At 32.2% G+C, this 22137-nt stretch overlaps 1 protein-coding gene across 2 annotated transcripts in view; it reads right to left on the bottom strand.

Annotated features, from left to right (window-relative positions):
- LOC114738248 (agamous-like MADS-box protein AGL21) overlaps positions 1 to 21159 on the bottom strand; it is a 67681-nt gene extending 46522 nt beyond the window's left edge. Inside the window, exons 1-6 of one of the 2 annotated variants that reach the window (XM_028926305.1) lie at positions 20743 to 21159; positions 19983 to 20064; positions 4938 to 4999; positions 4671 to 4770; positions 4523 to 4564; positions 3565 to 3924 (exon numbers count right to left, since the gene is read on the bottom strand). In XM_028926305.1, coding sequence (XP_028782138.1) covers positions 3895 to 3924; positions 4523 to 4564; positions 4671 to 4770; positions 4938 to 4999; positions 19983 to 20064; positions 20743 to 20924 — 498 coding nt within the window. In that variant the 5' untranslated portion in view covers positions 20925 to 21159 and the 3' untranslated portion in view covers positions 3565 to 3894. Of the gene's footprint in view, positions 1 to 3564; positions 3925 to 4522; positions 4565 to 4670; positions 4771 to 4937; positions 5000 to 19982; positions 20065 to 20742 lie in introns of those variants that run through there. The other variant, XM_028926287.1, reaches the window with a different exon arrangement.
- Positions 21160 to 22137: the final 978 nt, after the last annotated feature.

Genomic DNA, 22137 nt, shown 5'->3' on the forward strand with positions numbered 1-22137 from the left:
GCTTACATGGTTGGGTAGTATTATTCAGTAAGCAAGTTTATCTGATCAGATCAATTAAATTGCATATGTATATAAATAGATAAATACAAGTTGATCTGCAAATCATGTGCTGGCCCGAAGATGGCTTATTATATTCCTGAACCTTCCTCTGATAAGTCACCAAAATTATCTTATCATGGCCAGATTGTAACCCTCTCTCTCCCCCCCCCCCTGCCAGCTTTATAAGAGATTCGTTCTTGGGTAAAAAATTAAGTACACAAGAAAAAAGCATCATATATTTGTCGTAAACAGTAAAATATTGATTTTTAAGAATACCGAACTAAATTTTAGTACTGAATGTAAGTTTATGAATTATTCTACATCTATACGTATTATTAAGCTTTATTCTGTTTGATGTGAGACTTTTCACATAAAGGCAAGTCCGCATTTATACTTGATATCCTAGCATTTTGATATGATTTTAATGGTCAGATTTGGACAGTATTGAGATCTAATAAAAAGGAGTTAGTTTGCCAAGCTAGCATTGTTCTTATATTCTTGCCTACTTTAGAAATAAAGTTCCCCACTGCACAAGCCTTTGGATTTTTTTTAATTGAAGTAAAAGTTTTTTTAAAAGACCAAAAGGGTCAGGTTAGCAGAAGGAGCTATTCACACACAACTTTTTGAATCAATGCTTGAATCTTCATTAGGAGATATGCTCACATTTAGCACCCAACAATTTCTTAAACCAGATTGCTATCAATAAGAGGATACCATAAAAGTATCTATCTGCATTTTGCTAAATAAAAATGAATGCCAGGAGACAATCTAAATATTATGTCATCAGGGCTTCTTTGCAAAAATGACATTAAGTTTTATTAAGCGTGTGGTTGTGAGTCCGCGTGATGAGTGTGTAATATAATTTATGGCGAAGAGAAAGAAAAGATTCTTATATATGATGTCATCGAAAAAATGTATCAGTAAAATATATTATCACTAACATCGTTATTAATATTACTAATTACCACTTCTCTCCTGAAAAGTCCTTTTGATTCCACTACATTATTTATTTTGGCCAACTATTTCCACTACACACATAAAACACACACACACACACACACACACACACACACACACATTACTACTGCATTTAATAGCCTGCAATGCGTGTGAACCCATGTTGTGCTTTCTTTCTATAATTATTAATTCTTAGTCTTAGTTAAAGCAGTTTGATATTTAAAATAGGATACACGGCTACGAATGATTCCGCACGAAATTATGCTACAGCCTGAAGATTTGCGAATATCTATGTTACAGGATTAATTTTTTATTCAGTAACGCGGTATGTTGATGAAATATAGCATAATACAGATAGCTTATACTCCTCCGGTCCTGAAGATAAGGCTCATTTTGTAGTGTAATTACACTACAAAATGGGTTTTATATTTAGGAGTGAAACAGTATTATATATGGCTTTATTGATAGAATTTTTATATTATATAAACATTTATTTGACACAAACACACATGTGAACCCAAGAAACAAAGAATGCAATTTCATTACCCAAGAAACAAATAATGCAATTTTTTTTTTAATGAAATTGCATTCTTTGTTTCTTGGGTTCACATGTATGTTTGGATATGAAATGATGTATTACGAAATACCTGCGTTTTAATTGTAGAGAGGAGTAGGTAATCAAGACTTCATTCATGTAAGAGTTCAAAATAATTCTAGAATCAAAGCTTTGGCCCTACATATTCAGAATACCAATAAGAAAATGCATATAATTCAACACAAACATTAAACAAGAGGGAGAGAGGAGAATGGAAGAAGAACCAAGACGCGAAGCCAAATCTTCAAACTCCAACTCAATCTCCACCAAAATTCCTACTCTACGTGAACAAAAGACTTCCAAATGCACCCAAAAAGACCAGAACGATGGCCAAGTCAAAGCGAAAGGATATATATGTTTCAAACCCTAAAATTTTTCAGTTTAGTGAAAAGCACATCGTTTTGCTATGAGCGACAGAGCACCCAGGCCCTCATTCCAATGCCTAGGTGCTCTTGCTCTCTGCCTCTATTTTCTCATGATCATGGCCCAAGCGGGTCAACTCCATGGCCTAGGCTCTAAAATAAGAGGTTATAGTTGTGCTTTCTCGTCTCATTAAATTTGGAATAGTTTTTCTTAAATGATTTTGTACTATATGTGAAATAATGTAGAGGAAGAATTTTATCTTCGCTTATAAGCTATAAAAAAATCCTTTTTATTTGAATATAGGGTTTCTCAAACACCGGTAACTATGCTATGACTATGGCAGTCTTTTTCTTAACCTTACAATAATCCTCGTTCAACGCAAGGGGATGTTAAAAATAAAATCAGCTAAAATTTTCAATAGAAAAAGAATATACATGGCTAAGACTGGTTCCGTACGAAAATATAGTGCATAGCCTATGTCATAGGCTCATAGCATTTTTATTTTTGCTGACGTGGGTCTCTAGTAGACCTAACATATATAATAAAAATAAATTATTTATAAATAAGTCTTGAAAATTTGCAAAGCTAAATTCAAATCTTATAGGACTTAGTTACAATTAATTTTCACTATGTGAAATAACATAAAACTCCTTAGCCTTACTCACGATATGGAAACTAATCAAACAATATAGAATAAATGGTTAATATTCTTGCCCACTTAAATTACAAACCAAAACCCTAAAAATTAAACCAAATAAATTATTCTTAACACTGCAAAAGCCTGTGAGGTTGCGGAGTCCAGAACATGGAAGGTTGCAATTTTTAAGACGATAGTTGATAGGTTAACTTGCAATTAGTGAAAAACTAATTCTGATAACTGCCGTCCCATGTTCATTTGTGGATGATAAGTGCTTAGCCCATCTTTTCAATTGGATATGAACTTTTTCGTACCCATGTGATAATGTTCTTATATCACGACGAAGATGTCGTTCCTGAAACAATCAAAGCCCTCAAATATTTTAACTTACAGAAAAGACAAATCAGAAAATTAACAATTCAAGTATAATGATTTAAATAAGAATAGCCGACAATGGCCAGCTCTTTCCATTTCATTTATTTAATTAATTAGCTAAAAGTAGATTGGCAATAACTTGACTGCTACGCATAATTTTTTATTTGCTCACATGTGCATTCACATTGACACTCCGAAAATTTATTTCTCGGGTGAAGTAAACAATGCTCATTTTAGTATTATGATGATCTACATTTCTAGTACATATATTTAGTTTGATATGTTACTACAAAAATATAATTAAGTTTAATTTAAACTTCAAGTCTTTGTACATTATCAGTTGGTATATTGTTTATATTGTCACCAATTCTTAAGTACTCATGTTATTAATTTGACGAAATTCAATTTCCATTATGTTTTTGAGAGTATATATATCGAATTATTTCCATACATGGTCAAATGGTTTGAATATAGGAAAATAGAACCATAAGCAATAAAGATAGAAAATTATGCCATTTACTAAAAATATAAATAAATTAGGGATGGAGGGAATGTGAATAGAGATTTACGCTAATTCAGCTTATTCACTTAGTTTACACTCAGTTCTGAAGTAAACACTTGAAATTTTTACATATCACCAAAAAGGGAAGGGGGGGGGGGGAACAAAAAAAGGTAGGAGAAAACGGGAGGTTTGTGTTTATGGCTATTTCATTGAAAGATCGACAGATCATATTCCATCATTTGATCACAACAAATCTGGATACTAAATAATTCAACACTTGGCACGTTTGGTAGTGTTATTGTCTAAAATTTACAGAGACACATCCGATATAATATGTTTGATCCTTAACAATGACAGCAATGATTCCTGATGAAACACCTCTTACAGGAAAGTTGGTGGCAGCATGGCGTTGAGAATCCTAGATTGTCAAAGAGGTTGTGCCAAAGCAGCTGTAATCTGTCATAAAAATCAAGAGCTCAATTATTTGTAATTCTAAAGAATAAGCAATATATGTTTACTCAGTTTCAAGGGATATATAAGATATACCCCAGCTCCATTGCTTTGGTTGGTGATTCACTAGATTGAGACTGTGGTTGGCTCAGCTGGAGATGAATAGTGCATGTAGGATTATTAGGATTCCCGTATTCCTCATTCACAACCCTTGCTTCAGAAATCTAAGGAAAGTGGCCAAAAAAAACAAACCAAGTCTATGAAAGCTTTGAAAGAAAACTTGAAACATTTAGCTTTTGAATAAATAGTACAGGCTCACTAGAGATGATGTCTTCATCTTCCCTCCTTGATTGCTGTGTAATTGAAGGCAAACTTCTTCGTCTGTAGCACATTAATTACATGACCTATAATTCACTAAAATGGTTTTTTATCAACTTACCTTCGCCTGTAATTTTCTTTACTAATGACTTCTATGGTTTTGTAGAGTTGTACATTTTCTTGGCGAATTTGATGTTCTTGCAATAGCATTAATAAATTAGTCGGAATATGTGGGAAGTCCTTTCTTACATGGCAATATCAGAAGCAGACTTCTTGAGTACCTTACCTTGTGTTGTAACTCTTTAATCTTGTCAGCTAAAATTTGCTCCTACAGACGAATTAATGATCAAGTTCAGGTTACCTTATTTGCTTGTATATATAAATGGTGACATGTTAAATGGAGTGTAGATATGAGTTGAAATGATCTATCATACCTTCTTGATCTGGACATTTTTTAAACTCATCTCCAGTTGATTTTCCAAAGTTTTCAACTCGATGATTCCCAGACCAGAAATCTGTTCACCCATGAATTGCCTTCCTTTTCAAAAGGAAATAAGTTACTTGTGGTTTGCCAAATTTTCCCATTTATTTTCAGAATATATTCTAGGGAAAAAATCAGAACATATTGCACTTTAATTTTGAAACCATTGTGTTGCACTGCTTTGTTCATAGCACTTTCCTGTGAGATTAACCTTTTGTACCTGTGCAATTCCTGCAAGTGTTGCAGTTGTTGCTTCAAGACCGTTGCTTCTCTCCGCCAAAACTAACAAGTGAAATCACACATATAACAATAGCATTCAATAAGGAGTGATGCAATTGTAAGGAAGAAGTTGTGAGTTCTAACTAATGATGCTATCTCCTATCCTTAATACAAGAGCTAGTTGATAATTCAATTTGATTGAAAATATAAGATTCCAATCCACTTTGTCCCTTATATTTATCCATTTTTTCATGAAGTAGTCTCTATGATGATTGCATATGTTAAAGGTTCCATGAAAGAGAGGTTCCAATACACATGATTAACAAGAGTATTTTAGAAAAGAAATACCTATTTATTTCAAATCACTAACTTAACTAATTTATTTACAAATAAGTTATCTAGCTTTTGTATTAAGGACTATAAATAATATAGACTTCAATCCATTTTGTCCCTAAAATTTATAATGTTTTCTCTAAACTATCCCTATTGATTGTAACTTGTAAGAGATTTTCACTAATAGATAGTTAATAATACACATAGTTAAAGAGGATAGTTTAGAGAAGTCAACACATTTTTGTTACAATTACCCAATCTAACTAAACTTTTTAATCTCCCCATATTAATTGTCTAGCTCTTATATTAAAGACTAAAGGCAGTATATAAGTAAGGCCTATAACTACAGATGTGCAATGTATGTAGAATCAACATATGGACTGCGGTTCTTCACCTCCTCTCCCATTTTCCCTTGACAGGTGCAAGAATATACAACCACACTTACATTCGCAATTATATATGATTTATGGATATCATTACTTGCACAGGACTTATAAATACTCTAAAATTATGCATTTTTTTAAAAGCTATTAAAAAATTGAAAATTACACTATTTGATCGCCGTGAGATATCAACATTTGGGAATATAATTGAAGTTGGCTTTAGGGCATTGGAGAACAAGAGAGGGAGAAAAATATTTGAGGAACAGCATTTGGTCTTGTACCTTGGCTTCTGAGTCGGAATTCATGAGTGGATGATGATGTTCCTCTATTTGCTTAGTGTATCGCTCAATAATTGACTTCAGGCTGCCAATATTAAGCAAAGAATTCAATCAACCAAATGAAAATTAAATTAAGTTTTTGTCAATATACATTACGTTTGTGAACAAATCAAATGATACAGAGTCTTTGCAAATATTATCTTCTGTCCTTAATATAAGAGTTGCATTATGCACAAGCCATGAATAATATGCATGCATGACTCATTCATTAAATTACGCAATACACAGAAATGTATCTAACTGTAAGCAACAATTGGCTGTCTTGGATATACATAATTTTAGAATTACATCATATTTCATTTGAATTTAAAGGTTACGTTTCATTCTTCTTTTTTTTTTTAACTTAAAAGATAATAAGGTCTCTATACTATATACATATATATATATATATATATATATGCGTCTTATTATATAAATAAATACGGCTTTATTGACTTTCTAGATGTACTATAATTTTACATTTATACTAGATTCCTCATCTTTATGCAAAACTTGTTTGTACTACAACTAATATTGCATATCCTTTCAGAACAGCGGACCACACGTTTTATTGAACTCACTCATATCTCAAACCATGTTTCAATTTAAAACCAACCTTAGGTTGATACACACACACATACCCACATTAATAAAAATGAGTTGCATCAAGTAAAAATTCAGCGAGTTCTAATCAAGTTAACTATAAGAACCAAATGGTTAATTTTCCTTATATAGATATAAAAGAGATATCTTTTTATGTGTGCATGTATTTGTAGCTTTGTGGATCTATACATGTATATATGAAAGCTAGCTAGCTACAAGTGCGCCATGGCAGTGCAGATCAATTTAACCAGAAAAGTTTGCCAGTCTGGTGAGGGATTAATTTGGATAGTTATTTTACAGGAAGCCAAGTGAAGTTTGTTCTCACTAATTTACCTATAAGTATGTCTATATATATACTAGCTCCTGTCCTAAAATATATAATTAGGACAGGAGCTAGTATATATATAAATAATTTACACGAGTTATCTTACATAATGTCTTAAACTAAAGGAGACCCACAATAGAAAGAACAAAGGTAGGAGAAAATCAAGCGTCTGTTACTGGTAACATCACAATTCAGACAAGGGATTCTGAAAATAACACCATTCAAACGCAAATGCATGGATGTTGATCACACACACACACACACACACAAGCAAGGATATATGAGGAGAAAAAGGGAGGAAAAAAACAGAGAAAACTAAAGCATCAATTACAAGATCTCATGATACACACTTGAATATATGAAAGTGGGAAAATACACAAATAAAAAAGGTTAACTTCATCGAGTACGAACAACCACACACAGTATCTGACAGAATATCATCACATTCACGAAAGTTTAATTATCTCAGAAAGAAACAAGATCTAAAGGCATATAATCGAAGATAATTAAGCTGGGAGAAGAAAGAGGAACCTGGAGCTTCCATATTCATAGAGCTTGTGGGTGCTGGAGAACACAATAACACCAACCTGTGCGTCACAGAGGATCGCAAGCTCTCTTGCTTTCTTGAACAGACCACTTCGTCTCTTTGAGAAAGTGACTTGTCTGTTGGTTGAATTGTCAATCCTCTCAATCGCAATCTTGGCTTTCCCCATTCCTCTAGGGTTTCTTCTATACTTCCCCTTCCAGATCAACCACACAAAATTCATCAGAAAAAAAAAATCTCAAACAAAAACACCATTCTCAAAGGAATCGGAATATATATAATATGTTCCAAAACCAAAGATATTACTTAAAAAGGAAAAAGCCAAAAAAAAGAAAGATCGTAATAAAGAGTGCATATATGGTCGATGGTACTCACAGAACAGTTGTAAGAGTAAGAAGACGAAGAAACAGAAGAAGAAGGAGAAGGAGAAGACAGGTTTGTTAGAGAAGGTCCTAATGAGAGAGGCTTTTTTCCCCTTTTAATGAATGATGCACTTTGAATACTTCTATTTGCAAAGCTCAAGTGGGTTTTGTTTTGTCCGCCTCGGTTCCTGTTTTTCTTGTGGTATTTTTAGGGCATTTCTAATGTATCATGAGTAGATTAAGAAATATTTTAAACAGCAATAGTTACTCCAGTATTAAAATAAAACAATTTTTCTTTTACCAAAAAAAATATAACAATTTTTTTAACTTTAATCATGTTTAATATTTATACTTTTCATAACAAAACTAACGATAAATGAAGCACAAAATGATACATTCATACTAAAATTATTGATGTGGCTTATAAATAGAATGAAGAAAAACATAAAATTTTTCTTGCTGCCCTATAAATAGGATCATATGAGTATTATTTTTAACCTAAAAAACGTTTTTAGTATTTGAATAGAGGTGCATTCAGTACCCTGACCTTATTTTTGAGGTGCACCCAGCATCCTGATCTATTGTATGATGCATCTAACATCCAAATATTATTTTTTTTGGTACATCTAGCACTCTGATCTAATTGGGATGTTGGCTATAACTAAAAAAAAATAATATCAGGGTGCTGGACGTACCAGAAAAATAAGATTAGGTGTTAGATGTATGGTACAAAAGAGTAGAATGCTGTATGCACCTAGAAAATAAGATTAGTGCGTTGATCCTTAATATATTCTTGTTTTTCATAGGCTTCTCCCCATGAGACACTCTTATTGAACTCGTATTTTAAACGTTTTATCTTATGATGTACCACTCTGGTTATTATTATTTGTCATTTGTAGTAAGGGATTTTGGTCATTTTTATTTGTCACCTGTACCTTTTTTAATACTTATTTCCAATTCTGTTCCGATTAATTATAGTAAAGGTGAAGAAAAAGGAAATGAGTGAAAGAAAATATATTAGTACAAAAGTAGAAGATTTTATCTATTTAATACTTTCTTTGATATGTGATAAAAACTTACAAGTAACAAATAATAAATACCAGAGTGGTATTCCTCTACTTCTAATTACAAGAGAGAGAGGAATTTTGGTTGATTCCATTCATAAGTCACATTGTTAAATGTTTAACATGACTATTCTACAGTGGCATTTAATACAAGTCATTTGCAAGTTGTAACACATTTTTACGTACTAGGAAATACATTAAATTAATAAAAAATTTAATTTTTATTAAATTTATTTTGTCTATTTATATTTAGAAATCATTCTTATCTCTTTTTTATCTCTTTTAAGTGAGAATTAAATAAAGGTGAAATTGAAAACAAATCTTAAACATATTAAGATATATAACAAATGATTTAGATTAAGGACCAAATTTTTTCCCCACAAATGACTTATTTTAGGACTAGAGTGATATTATTTTACTCTCTATCTATTAGTGTGTACATATATATATATATAATGGCTATAAAACTATAAAATTCTCAAATTTTAAGACAGAACAATTGAAAAACCGCAAGTGGTTGTCACGTGAAATATCTGCGAGTGGAGAAGCTTTTTTCCTCGGACTAGTTCGGATTCAGGAAATTGTGGGGACCCTAGAAAGAGACAAAGAAATGGAAACGAATGGGAAGGTGACACGTAGGATGTTGAAAAACAGAGGGCGCTTATATTTTCCAGCCTTCAGGTGAGGGACGAGGCGAGCGATAAGTAGCTAGCATGGACATGACTCTGACCAGACAACTCACAATATTGAATATAGAAAAACTATCCTAAGACCTAGAAATTGTTAAACAATTATTGGACAGAAAATTAAAGTAACTAAAACTCCCCTTTGATGATCCGAGCTCCTGCCATTGTTGTTGAATTAGAGAATTATGAAACTAGCCACGGTTTGTCATCAAAATTGCTGTTATCAAAACTCTGTTGCGGTCTGCCATGGAGGAGATGACAGAAAGTGGTCCTCACTGGTTCTGTGCGCCGGCAAGGAGAAGACGGTGGTGATGGTGTATATGGATTGGGTTGATAGAAGAGGAGATGGATGATTTCGAGTTGATGGAAGTGAAGAAATGGAGTCAAACGAATGGGATTGAAGAACACAGTGACTTCTGTTGAGCTCACGCCGTCAACACCTCCGGTCCTCACTCTCTCACTCCTCCTGTCGCTCTACGCTGCCACCAGCAAGAAGATGACGATGATGATGGTGGTGAACGGAGAGAATGTCGGACTGTGATTGTGCCGTCTCCCCCTTCGTTCTGCTGTTCACTCTTGTCTTCCTCCCCTATTTTTCCTAGCAGCCCCTCAGCTCGCTCAGTCTCCCCCGTGTGTGTGTTGCTCTCTGAAGATGATGATGATTAATTGGGTATTAGGTTGGGGGAGCAAAACGCAATTATTATATATATTTTTTATCTTTTATCTTTTTCTTTTTTCATTTTTATTTTAAATCTTTTAAAAACCTACAAACAAAATTCAAGGATAAGGTAGCATTAATTGTTCTTAAAAATCAATTAATCATAATTAAATCAAAATATGACAATTTTGCCCCTATAAAATAATAATTCAAAATAAAATATATTAAATCAATTAATAATCAATTAAGGCCAAAAAGACTAATTAAGTTGACAAAACCAATATAAAAGATATCAAAATATATAAAAATAATTGAGTTTGTCATTGAGCTTAGGATATTAATGTACTCCTTCAATCCTTAATATAACACCTATTTAACTAATTTGATTAGATTAAAAAATTTAGGTAAGTTAGTTAATTACAAAAAATATGACATGTTTTTCTTAAAACACCATAATCATCTTTTTAATATCCTCTTCCCTCTTCTACTTGTTTGAGGGAGTATCATAGAGATAATTTAAAAAATATTAATAAATATGAGAAATAAGTCTTATTTTTAGGACCAAAATTAACTTAACAATTAGATCCTATATTAAGAACTAGAGGAGTATCTATTTTCCCTGCTACTATTGTACAAGCTTAAAAATTAGATTCAACACATTGATTTTTCTTTTTCGGGTTCCCCTAATATTATTTGTAGTGCACCTCTTAGGATGGTTAATGTAATTAAAAACATAACATTAGAATGTTGGTTGTACTAGGAAGATAAGATTAAGATACTGGATACATGTGAAATACTACTAGATACTCCCTCTTTTCCTTTTTATAAGCAACATTGAAACTCATCATGTAGAGCAAAATGTTAGTTAACATTAGTTAAAGACAGTAAGTATGTAGAAATTAAAAGTTCATTCACTAAAATGCCCTTATTTATGGGGAAAAAAGGTATAAGAGAGAGAATAAAAAATTATTATAATAGAGAGAATTATGGAAGAGAGAGAAGGATGATGGAGAGATGATGAGTTGAGAAATAAGATAACAAATATATTGAGTATTAAAATAAGTAATTAATGAGGGAAAAATAGAAAATTTGTTACAAAAATTGAAGACAACTTGCAAATATTGCTTATATTTAGAAACAAGAGAAAGATGGTAGTTGTTGATTATAAAATGGGACAGAGGGAGTATGTATCTTTACCCTTTTTATATAATTATTCAATATTTAATGTTATCATGTTAACCCTAAGAATTGTTGAATTCAATTAAAGATAATTCTTCTAAGGTTAAGGTTCATCAACACTTTCAAATATTTTTTTTAAATGCATCCAGATGTACTATAGCTCATCCAACACTTCAAAATATTTTGTTATTCATCCAACACTCAAGCATTTTTTTAGGTACATTGAGCACCTTAATTTAGGATTTAGACTTTAGGTTTCATGGTATTTATAGTGTTTGATACACTTAAAAAAATATTTCTGAGAGTTAGGTATGTCACAAAATACTTTGAATTACTGGATATATTTGACAAAAATACTTTACAATGTTGGATAAACCACTAAATATTTTAAGGTATTGAACACAATTAGAAAAATATTTTAAGGTACTCAAGAAGTCTGAACCGATGTTTGTACTATGATCCTTTTCTAAGAAATTTTTCTCGCCAGCCGTTTTCTAAGCATATTGTAGAAATAGATACGTGTAAAGAAATCTAATTGACATGGTAAGAAGATTAAAAGTCCTTTTATTGGTTGTCTACAAAGAAATAACCGGTCCTTCTTTGACCAAGTTCCCTTTTCCACCCAGTTGTTTGGTTCGAGGGAATTGGAGGGAAAATTTTTCCAAAAAAAAAAAGTTAGTGAGTTTAATTTTTAAAAATGAGGTGAGGTGGACAATTTAATTAAATTTTTATAATCTCAGTTTTCTATATATTTTTGAAAATGAACTCATTAATATTTTTGTCTGCTCGCTCTCCCTCCCTCTGACCAAAAAAGGGTAAATGGGTGATAACGTAATTATGGCAAATTAACCTATTATACAGGTATACTTCTCCATCCCTTATTAGAAGATTTAATTTTTCAAATTGGTTTGTTCCTATTTATAAGATTCTTTTTAGGTTTATCTAAACAATAAATATATTTTTACCTACTTTACCCTTAATTAATATACTCTTTCCCATTATTTTTTTTCCATACATTCTGTCACATTTTGTTTTTTCTTACTCACACTTATCCACTTATAAATAAGGACATATTTGGGAACAAAGGTACATTTTTGATATATTTATTATTTTTAACTAATTTTAATAATTGTCTTAAACTACGTAATATAGTTAAGTAGATCTTATAATAAGGGACAGAAGGAGTATCATGGAGCTGAGCTATCATCATACTCGTGTTTACTAAAATTCCTTTTAGAAATAGAGCTAATGAAAAAAAATATTTTGAGATATTGAAAGTATTAAAAATCATTTTAAGATATTGGATATTACTAGAAAATTATTTTAAAATGCTGGACGCACTAATAATTACTTTATGATATTAAATACTATTAAAAAAATATTTTAGAATACTGGATGAGTATCCAAACGAGGTAGTTTTGGGGTCAAAAGTGGCAGCAACCTAGAAGGGAAAAGGAGAGTAGCGAGATTCAAATTACTCACGTCAATGAAAATATTTTATAGTAACTACCACAATCCAACAAGTCAAGGAAATAGACAATTCAGAATTCTAGTTCAAAACCAATAAAGGACAACTCCAAAATTTCAGTTCAAATTCCCAAAATATTGAAAACAACAAATAGGTCCTAGCCAGAGTTACTTTTGAAGTCACCTTAATTAGAGCATAGAGCTATAATTAATCTATACAGTTCCAATCCCTCCTTTAAACCAGTATCCCTTCAATTTATGGTTTAATCAACTCATTAGAGATATGAATTAATTAACCAATGGAATTAGACTTAGCAGAAGGGCCAATCCTCTACAATGTAGCGAACTAATGTTCAAATCCCTAATAAGAGATATTCTACATTTAGGGTGCTTGATAATGCCTCAAAAGGAAGGGGCCAATCCCTTATAATGTAGCGAACCAATATTCAAATTTCTATTGGAAAAGATTCCACATTTAGTGTGCCTGATAATGCTTTAAATAAGATTACCTTTAATAGGAGAATATTTGTACTTAGCAAAAAAAAAAAGAGAGATATGAATTAATCACTTAACAAATCCCCGTTAATTCACCAAAGGCTCCCAATCCGTTGTGCTAGGGTTCATGGGCCGACATGGTTGGGTAGTATTATTCAGTAAGCAAGTTAACCTGATCAGATCAATTAAATTGCAAATGTACATAAATAGATAAATACAAGTTGATCTGCAAATCATGTGCTGGGCCGAAGATGGCTTATTATATTCCTGAACCTTCCTCTGATAAGTCACCAAAATTATCTTATCATGGCCAGTTTGTGACCCTCTCTCTGCCAACTTTATAAAAGATTCGTTCTTGGGAAAAAAAAAAATTAAGTATGAACACAAGAGAGAAAAAGTATCATACATATGCAGTAAACAGTAAAATATTGATTTTTAAGAATAGCGAACTAAATTTTAGTACTGAATGTAAGTTTATGAGTTCTTCTACACCTATGCGTATTATTAAGCTTTATTCTATTTGATGTGAGACTTCTCACATAAAGGCAGGTCCGCATTTGTACTTAATATCCTAACATTTTGATATGATTTTAATGATCAGATTTGGACATAATTGAGGTCTAATAAAAAGCAGCTAGTTTGCCAAGCTAGCATTGTTCTTATTTTCTTGCCTACTTTAGAAATAACCTTCCCCACTGCACAAGCCTTTGGATTTTTTTTTTTATTGAAGTAAAAAATTTTTTAAAAGACCAAAAGAGCCGGGTTTAGTAGAAGGAGCTATTCACCCACAACTTTTGAATCAATGCTTGAACCTTCACTAGCAGAGATACCCACATTTAGTATCCAACAATTTCTCGAACCGAATTGCTTTCAACGGGAGGATACCACAAAAGCATCTATCTGCATTGTGCGAATTAAAAATGAATGTGAACCCATTTTGTGCTTTCTTTCTGATAATTATTAATTCTTAGTTAAAGCAGTTTGATATTTAAAATAGCATACACGGCTGCGAACGACTCCGTACGAAATTATAATATAGCCTGAAGCTTTGCAAATATCTATGTTACAGGATTAATTTCTTATTCAGCTAACGCGGTATGTTGATCAAATATAACATAATATAGATAGATTATACTCCTCAGGTCTTAAATATAAGACCCATTTTGTGATGTACCTAAATTAGTGTAATTATATTGTAAAATGAGTTTTGTATTTAGGATCAAAGGAGTATTATGTATTGTTTTATTGATAGAATTTTTATATTAGATAAGTTATATTATTTATGACCTTATTGATGAAATTTTTATATTATATAAACATTTATTTGACACAAACATACATGTGAACCCAAGAAACGAAAAAATGTGATTTTTTTCATATGAAATGATGTATTACGAAATACCTGCGTTTTAATTGGAGAGAGGAGTAGGTAATCAAGAGTTCATTCATTAAGAGTTCAAAATAATCCTAGAATCAAAGCTTGAGCTCTGCATATTCAGAATACCAATAAGAACATGCATATACTTCAACACAAACATTGAACAAGAGGAAGGGAAACGGGAATGGAGTAAAAACCAAGACACGAAACCAAATTCTCTTTCAATCTTCAAACTCCAACTCAATCTCTACAACAATCCTCACTCTAGCTCAACAAAAGACTTCCAAATGCAACCAAAAAGACCAGAACGATGGCCAAGTCAAAGCAAAAGGATATATATGTTTCAAACAATAAAATTTTTTAGTTTAGTGAAGCACATCGTTTTGCTATGAGCGACAGAGCACCCAGGCCCTCATTCCAATGCCTTGGTGCTCGTGCTCTCTGCCTCTATTTTCTTTTCTCATTAAATTTGGATTAGTTTTTCTTAAACGATTTTGTACTACATATGAGATAATATAGAAGAAGAATTTTATCTTCGCTTTATAAACTATAAAAGAATCCTTTTTATTTGATTATAAGGTTTTCCAGACACCGGTAACTATGCTATGACTATGACAGTCTTTTTCTTAACCTTACAATGATCCTCGTTCAACGCAAGGGGATGTTAAAAATAAAATCAACTAAAATTTTCATTAGAAAAAGAATATACATGGCTAAGTGCCTAAGACTGATTCCGCACGAAAATATAGTGCATAGCCTATGTCATAGGCTCATAGCATTTATAAATAAGTCTTGAAAATTTGTAAAGATACATTCAAATCTTATAGGACTTACTTATCATTAATTTTTACTATGTGAAATAACATAAAACTCCTTAGCCTCACTCACGATATGGAAACTAATCAAACATTATAGAATAAATGAATAATATTCTTGCCCACTTAAATTACAAACCAAAAACCCTAAAAATTAAACCAAATAAATTATTCTTAACACTGCAAAAGCCTGTGAGGTTGCGGGGTCCAGAATAAGGAAGGTTGCAATTTTTAAGACGATAGTTGATAGGTTAACTTGCAATTTTGTCGAAAAACTAATTCTGATAACCGCCGCCCCATGTTCATTGTGGATGATAAGTGCTTAGCCCATCTTTTTTGAATTCGATATGAACTTTTTCGTACCCTTGTGATAATGTTCTTATGTCTCGATGAAGATGTGGTTCCTGAAACAATCAAAGCCCTCAAATAGTTTAACTCATAGAAAAGACAAATCAGAAAATTAACAATTCAGGTATAATGATTTAAATAAGAATAGCCGACAATGGCCAGCTTGCTCCATTTCATTTATTTAATTAATTAGCTAAAAGTAGATTGGCAATAACTTGACTGCTATGCATAATTTTTTATTTGCTCACATATGCATTCACATTGACACTCCAAAAATTTATTTCTCGGGTGAAGTAAACAATGCTCAATTTACTATTCTGATGATCTACATTTCTAGTGCATATATTTAGTTTGATATGTTCCTGCAAAAAATATAATTAACTTTGATTTAAACTTCAAGTCTTTGTACATTATCACTCGGTATATTGTTTATATTGCCACCAATTCTTAAGTACTCATGTATTAACTTGACGAAATTCAATTTCCATTATGTTTTTGAGAGTATATTTATCGAATTATTTACACACATGGTCAAATGGTTTGAATATAGGAAAATAGAACCATAAGCAATAAATATAGAACATTATGCCATTTACTAGAAATGTAAATAAAGTAGGGATGGGGGGAATAGAGATTTATCCTAATTCAGCTTATTCACTAAGTTTACACTCAGTTCTGAAGTGAACACTTGAAGTTTTTACATATCACCAAAAAGGGAAGGGGGAAAAAGAACAAAGGTAGGATAAAACGGGAGGTTCATGTTTATGGCTATTTCATTGAAAGGTAGACAGGTCAAATTCCATTCATTTGATCACAACAAATCTGGATACTATATAATTCAACACTTGGCACATTTGGTAGTATTATTGTCTAAAATTTACAGAGACACAGCCGATATAATACGTTTGATCCTTATTTTATAACAATGACAGAAATGATTCCTGAGGAAACACCTCTAACAGGAAAGTTGGTGGCAGCGTGGCGTTAAGAATCCTAGATTGTCCAAGAGCTTGTGCTAAGGCAGCTGTAATCTGTCATAAAAATCAAGTATTTAACTAGTTGTTATTCTAAAGAATGAGCAATATATATTTACTCAGTTTCAAGGGATATATAAGATATACCCCAGCTCCATTGCTTTGGTTGGTGATTCACTAGATTGAGACTGTGATTGGCTCAGCTGGAGATTAATAGTGCATGTAGGGTTATTAGGATTCCCATATTCTTCATTCACAACCCTTGCTTCAGAAATCTAAGGAAAGTGGCCAAAAAAAAACAAACCAAGTCTATGAACACTTTGAAAGAAAACTTGAAACATTTAGCTTTTGAATAAATAGTACAGGCTCACTAGAGATGATGTCTTCATCTTCCCTCCTTTGTTGTTGTGTAATTGGAGGCAAACTTCTTCGTCTGTAGCACATTTATTACATGGCCTATAATTCGATAAAATGTTTTTATCAACTTACCTTCGTCTGTAATTCTGCATTTTCTTTACTAATGACTTCCATTGTTTTGTAGAGTTGTACATTTTCTTGGCGAATTTGATGTCCCTGCAATAGCATTATATGGGAAGTCAGAATATGTGGGAAGTCCTTTCTTACATGGCAAGATCAGAAGCTGACTTCTTGAGTACCTTGTGTTGTAACTCTTTAATCTCATCAGCTAAAATTTGCTCCTACAGACGAATTAATGATCAAGTTCAGGTTAACATATTCGCTTGTATATATAAGTGGTGACATGTTACATTGAATGCAGGATATAAGTTGAAATGATCTATCATACCTTCTTGATCTGGACCTTTTTCAAACTCATCTCCAGTTGATTTTCCAAACTTTTTAATTCGTTGATTCCCAGACCAGAGAGTTGTTCACCCGTGAATTGCCTACATTTTCAAAAGGAAATAAGTTACTTGTGGTTTACTAAATTTTTCCATTTATTTTCAGAATATATTCTGGGGAAAAAAATCAGAACATATTGCACTTTAATTTTGAAGCGAGTTCAAAACCAATGTGTTGCAGTGCTTTGTTCATAGCATTTTCGTGTTAGATTAACATTTCGTACCTGTGCAGTTCCTGCAAGTGTTGTAGTTGTTGCCTTAAGACTGTTGCTTCTCTCCGCCAAAACTAACAAGTGCAACCACACATATAACGATAGCATTCAATATAATAAGGAGTGATGCAATTGTAAGGAAGAAGTTGTAAGTTCTAACTAATGATACTATCTCCTATTCTTATTTGGTCCAAAATATAATAGCCTAATCTATTTGTCTCTCGTATTTATTTATTTTTTTATGAAATAATCCCTATGGTGATTGCACATGTTAAAGGTTCCATGAAAGAGTTTGGTTCTAAGACACATGATTAACAAGGGTATTTTAGAAAAGAAATACCTATTTATTTCAAATACCTAGCTTAACTAATTTTCTTAATATTTACAGATGAGTTATCTAGCTTTTGTATTGAAGACCAGAAATAGTATAAGCATTTCTAGGTCCAAATCTCTTCATAGCATTTTGTACAAATTACTTGTAATTGCTCTTTATTAGTTAATCTATATATGAGACCCTACTTTCATTCTCCAGATAACTTGTTATAAATTTATTTACAAATCAATATATATTTTTTAAAAAAAACAAAGGCCTTAAATGCATTTTTTGCAATTTATATATGATGTTTTGGGAAAATTCATATGTCAATGAAGGAAGTAAAAAGTTGAACAACTCATTAAATTTGTCAAAAACATAACATTCCTCTTGAGTGAACCCCCTACCCCTCTTGAGTGAAAGAAAATATAGGGCATAACATTAATTACAAAAGTGAAGGAAAATTTTAAAAAAAATCATTAGTACACCAAGCAAAACTTAATTAATCATGGCTTATATTTTGGATTAGGATCATGCATGACTTTATGTACGTTGAACTTGAGGCAGTGCATGCGCAGATAAACCCTGTTAAAATTTAAGCCTTTTACGGATAAATAATGAACAAAATTAATAGTATGAGAGTATAATGCAAAGGTTCATGAATGTTTATTGTAAAGTTTCAGAAGTCTGGGAGGTTGTTCACATATGAGGTTAATAAAACTGGCAGAGGTTAGTTTAATCTCGCCATTAATTAAGGGGTGACTCCATTTAATGATTTCGTAAGGGCTACTTTTGAGAAAAAACAAATTGTAGAATATTTAAAGTATATGGTTATGGGATTTAATGCAATTAATAGGGGTAATATTGAAAAATAATGAAGTTTTATGACAATTTCATGCTTTAATTAGCCTTTGACTACTTTTTTTTAAGGAAAATACTTGCACCAAGTTCCTCATATTCATTATATGAAGTTCTACAATTACAAGTGGTCATGTGTCCTACTTTTAATGAATATAAGAAACTTGACATAAGTATTATTTTTTTTAATACATGCAAATGAAATAAAAGTGACTTATATTATATCTAGACTCGAAGGAATACACTAAAGGGCCATAAAATCCTTGTAGGAGTGACTTATAATACTCCCTTCATAACTTTGTCCCCCCCCCCCAATTAAGTATATGTATCTTCTGTTGGAAGTTTGTTTGAGGCACTATAAGGTCACTTGTATCTATCATAAGACATATTAATAGAAATGGAGGGAGTAGATACCAAAGGAAGCACAAAAGTTATTGAAGGGTCATAACAATGGCCGCATCTCAATACGTGCGTGCGTGCGTTTTAAAAATTTTTCTATCCAATATCCTCCCTCTAGTTTTATGCATCAACCGCGCATAACGTGCTAACCAGAACTAGGAAAAGGTAGTTAGATCATTGGTATTGTCTAAACGAGTTAATCTTTCCAATTGACCCTCATCATATGCATCATCTTTAGCAACACTCATCTCTTTCATATGCAATCTTTGACTAGAATCAATGTTTCTATTTTTCTGTGGTTTTCCTTGTTTTTAAATCCTCCCGTCCCTTTTATCGCTCTCTTTCTGTTGCCTAATCTTGCTTGGAGTTAAATATAAAATGCGCTGAAAATTGCAAATATATATTAACAATGAGAATTATATATGCTTTACGAATTTCAGGTGACTAGACATGACTTTTATGTATCCTAGTACCTTGGCTTCTGAAGCTGGATTCATAAGCGGATGTTGTTCCTCATCTTTGTGTTTATTGTAGCGGTCAATAATTGACTTCAAGCTGCCATAATAAGCAGAGAGAATTCAATCAATAAGATGAAAGTCAAGTTTAAGCAAATCTATATAATTCATTTATCTCTAAGCAATACTAATCGATTAACCCAGACCATGTTCATATGCACTCCCACGCATATCGTTATAATGCGTTCTTCCTAGTTTTCTGCACATATATCTATATATGTATGAAAATACTAGCTCAAACTGCCTCATGCACAGCTTTTGAAAGTTTTATTTAGAATGGAAGCTAGGTTTGATCAGCTCTCAGTAAAGTGTGGCCCGTAAACAATAGTAATTAATTAAAGATCAGCTAGCAAAAGGAGGAGTAGTTTCTGATATTTTATATGCAAGCATATAATTAAGAGGAGAAAAAGAATATTTAAACATACAAATCTGAAGCATCAATTGCAAGCGTGTAGAAACTCTTCCGTGTATGTGTGTGGGTGCAAGTGGGCAGATATAACCCAAAAAAAAAAAAAAAGAGTAAATTTCTAGATATCTCATCCAATATCATCACATTTTATCTTGGGATGATTAAAAAAGACTAGAATTGAAAAGGATCCAAAGGAATATTAATCACTTAGATCAAGGGAGAGAAAAGCACAGAGAAATTGCTGCTGTGATGGCTTCTGATAAATCAGAGAAAGGAAAAGAGTCAAATGAAGGTGGAAAGAAGAGGAACCTGGAGCTTCCATATTCATAGAGCTTGCCGGTGCTGGAGAAGAAGATGACCCCAACTTGTGCGTCACAGAGGATCCCAAGCTCTCTTGCTTTCTTGAGCAACCCAGTTCTTCTCTTTGAGAAAGTCACTTGCCTGTTTGCTGAATCGTCTATCCTCTTTATCGCAATCTTTGCTTTCCCCATTATTCAGATCAGCCACACAACAATATATTCGTCAAATTAAAGGAGTCCTTTACTGTAGATAGAACGCAAAAATAAAAAAATAAATGATAAGAAGAAGAAGAAGAATTGTAATAAAGATTGCTTATATGATCGACAAGCTCGAACTCACAGAACAATTATGGAAGTGGGCAGACGAAGAAACAGAAGAAGAAGAAGAAGGAGAAGACAGGTTTGTTTGGGAAGGTCCTAATAAGAGAGGCTTTTTTATGAACGATGCCCTTTGAGGCTTTCACTACTTCTATTTGCAAAGCTTCAAGTGGGTTTATATATGAGCTTTAGGGAAAAAAATTCGGTTTCCGGTTTTTTGGGGAATGGAAAAACCGCTGGCTGTTTTCTTTTAAAGTAGTTGGATGACGGATCCAAACCAAATGCTCCAGTTGGGCTACCGTCTGAGAAATCGCCAGAAGTCGATCCTTTTTTTTTTTTTTTTTAATCTCCTCTCATGCGCACTTATATATGATATTCATATTTTCATATAATTATTCAATATAAAATCTCATCGGGTTAACTTTTATGAATTGGTAAATTCAATTAAGGATAATTTTTCTACTGCGATTGTTTTCCAGGAAATTTATGGAAAAAGATATCTAGTGAAGTCAAATTGAGAAATCTTAAGAAGATTATATAAGACCCATTTTATAGTATAAATTAAAATATAAAATGGGTCTTATTTACGATCGGAGGAATAATAAATAACAGGGCTAGGGTGTCAATTATGTCCCCTTAGCTGCACCCCAGCTCCGTTTCATTTTGGATTCCTTCCAAATATTTTTTTATGTCTTTTTACCATTAGATTTTATATAAAATAAGTGACATTTTGATATCTTATAAAAAAATAGTTTAGTTCTTTATTTTTTTATTTTTTTTCAAAGATTTGATACTCTAAATTAAAAAGAATTGAAACATTTGAAGTATTAAATCTTTGAAAATCATAAAAAAATTAAAAACTGAATCATTTTTTGCCCTTAAGGTATCAAAATGTCAAAAGCCACGGAAAAAAAAAACATTTGGGAATGACCCCAAAAATGAGGCGCAGTTGAGGAGGCATAGTTGACACCCTAGTCCCAAATAATAAATATGATGGAAACTTTTCACCAGAAAACAAATGATAGCAAAACTTAGCCAAACTCAAAAAGAGGCAAACTTAGCCGTGCAGTTGCTAATAGCAAAACAC

This window comes from Neltuma alba, unplaced genomic scaffold (genome assembly GCF_004799145.2).
Source record: "Neltuma alba isolate B1F8T4 unplaced genomic scaffold, ASM479914v2 tig00002809_pilon, whole genome shotgun sequence".
Taxonomy (NCBI): domain Eukaryota; kingdom Viridiplantae; phylum Streptophyta; class Magnoliopsida; order Fabales; family Fabaceae; genus Neltuma; species Neltuma alba.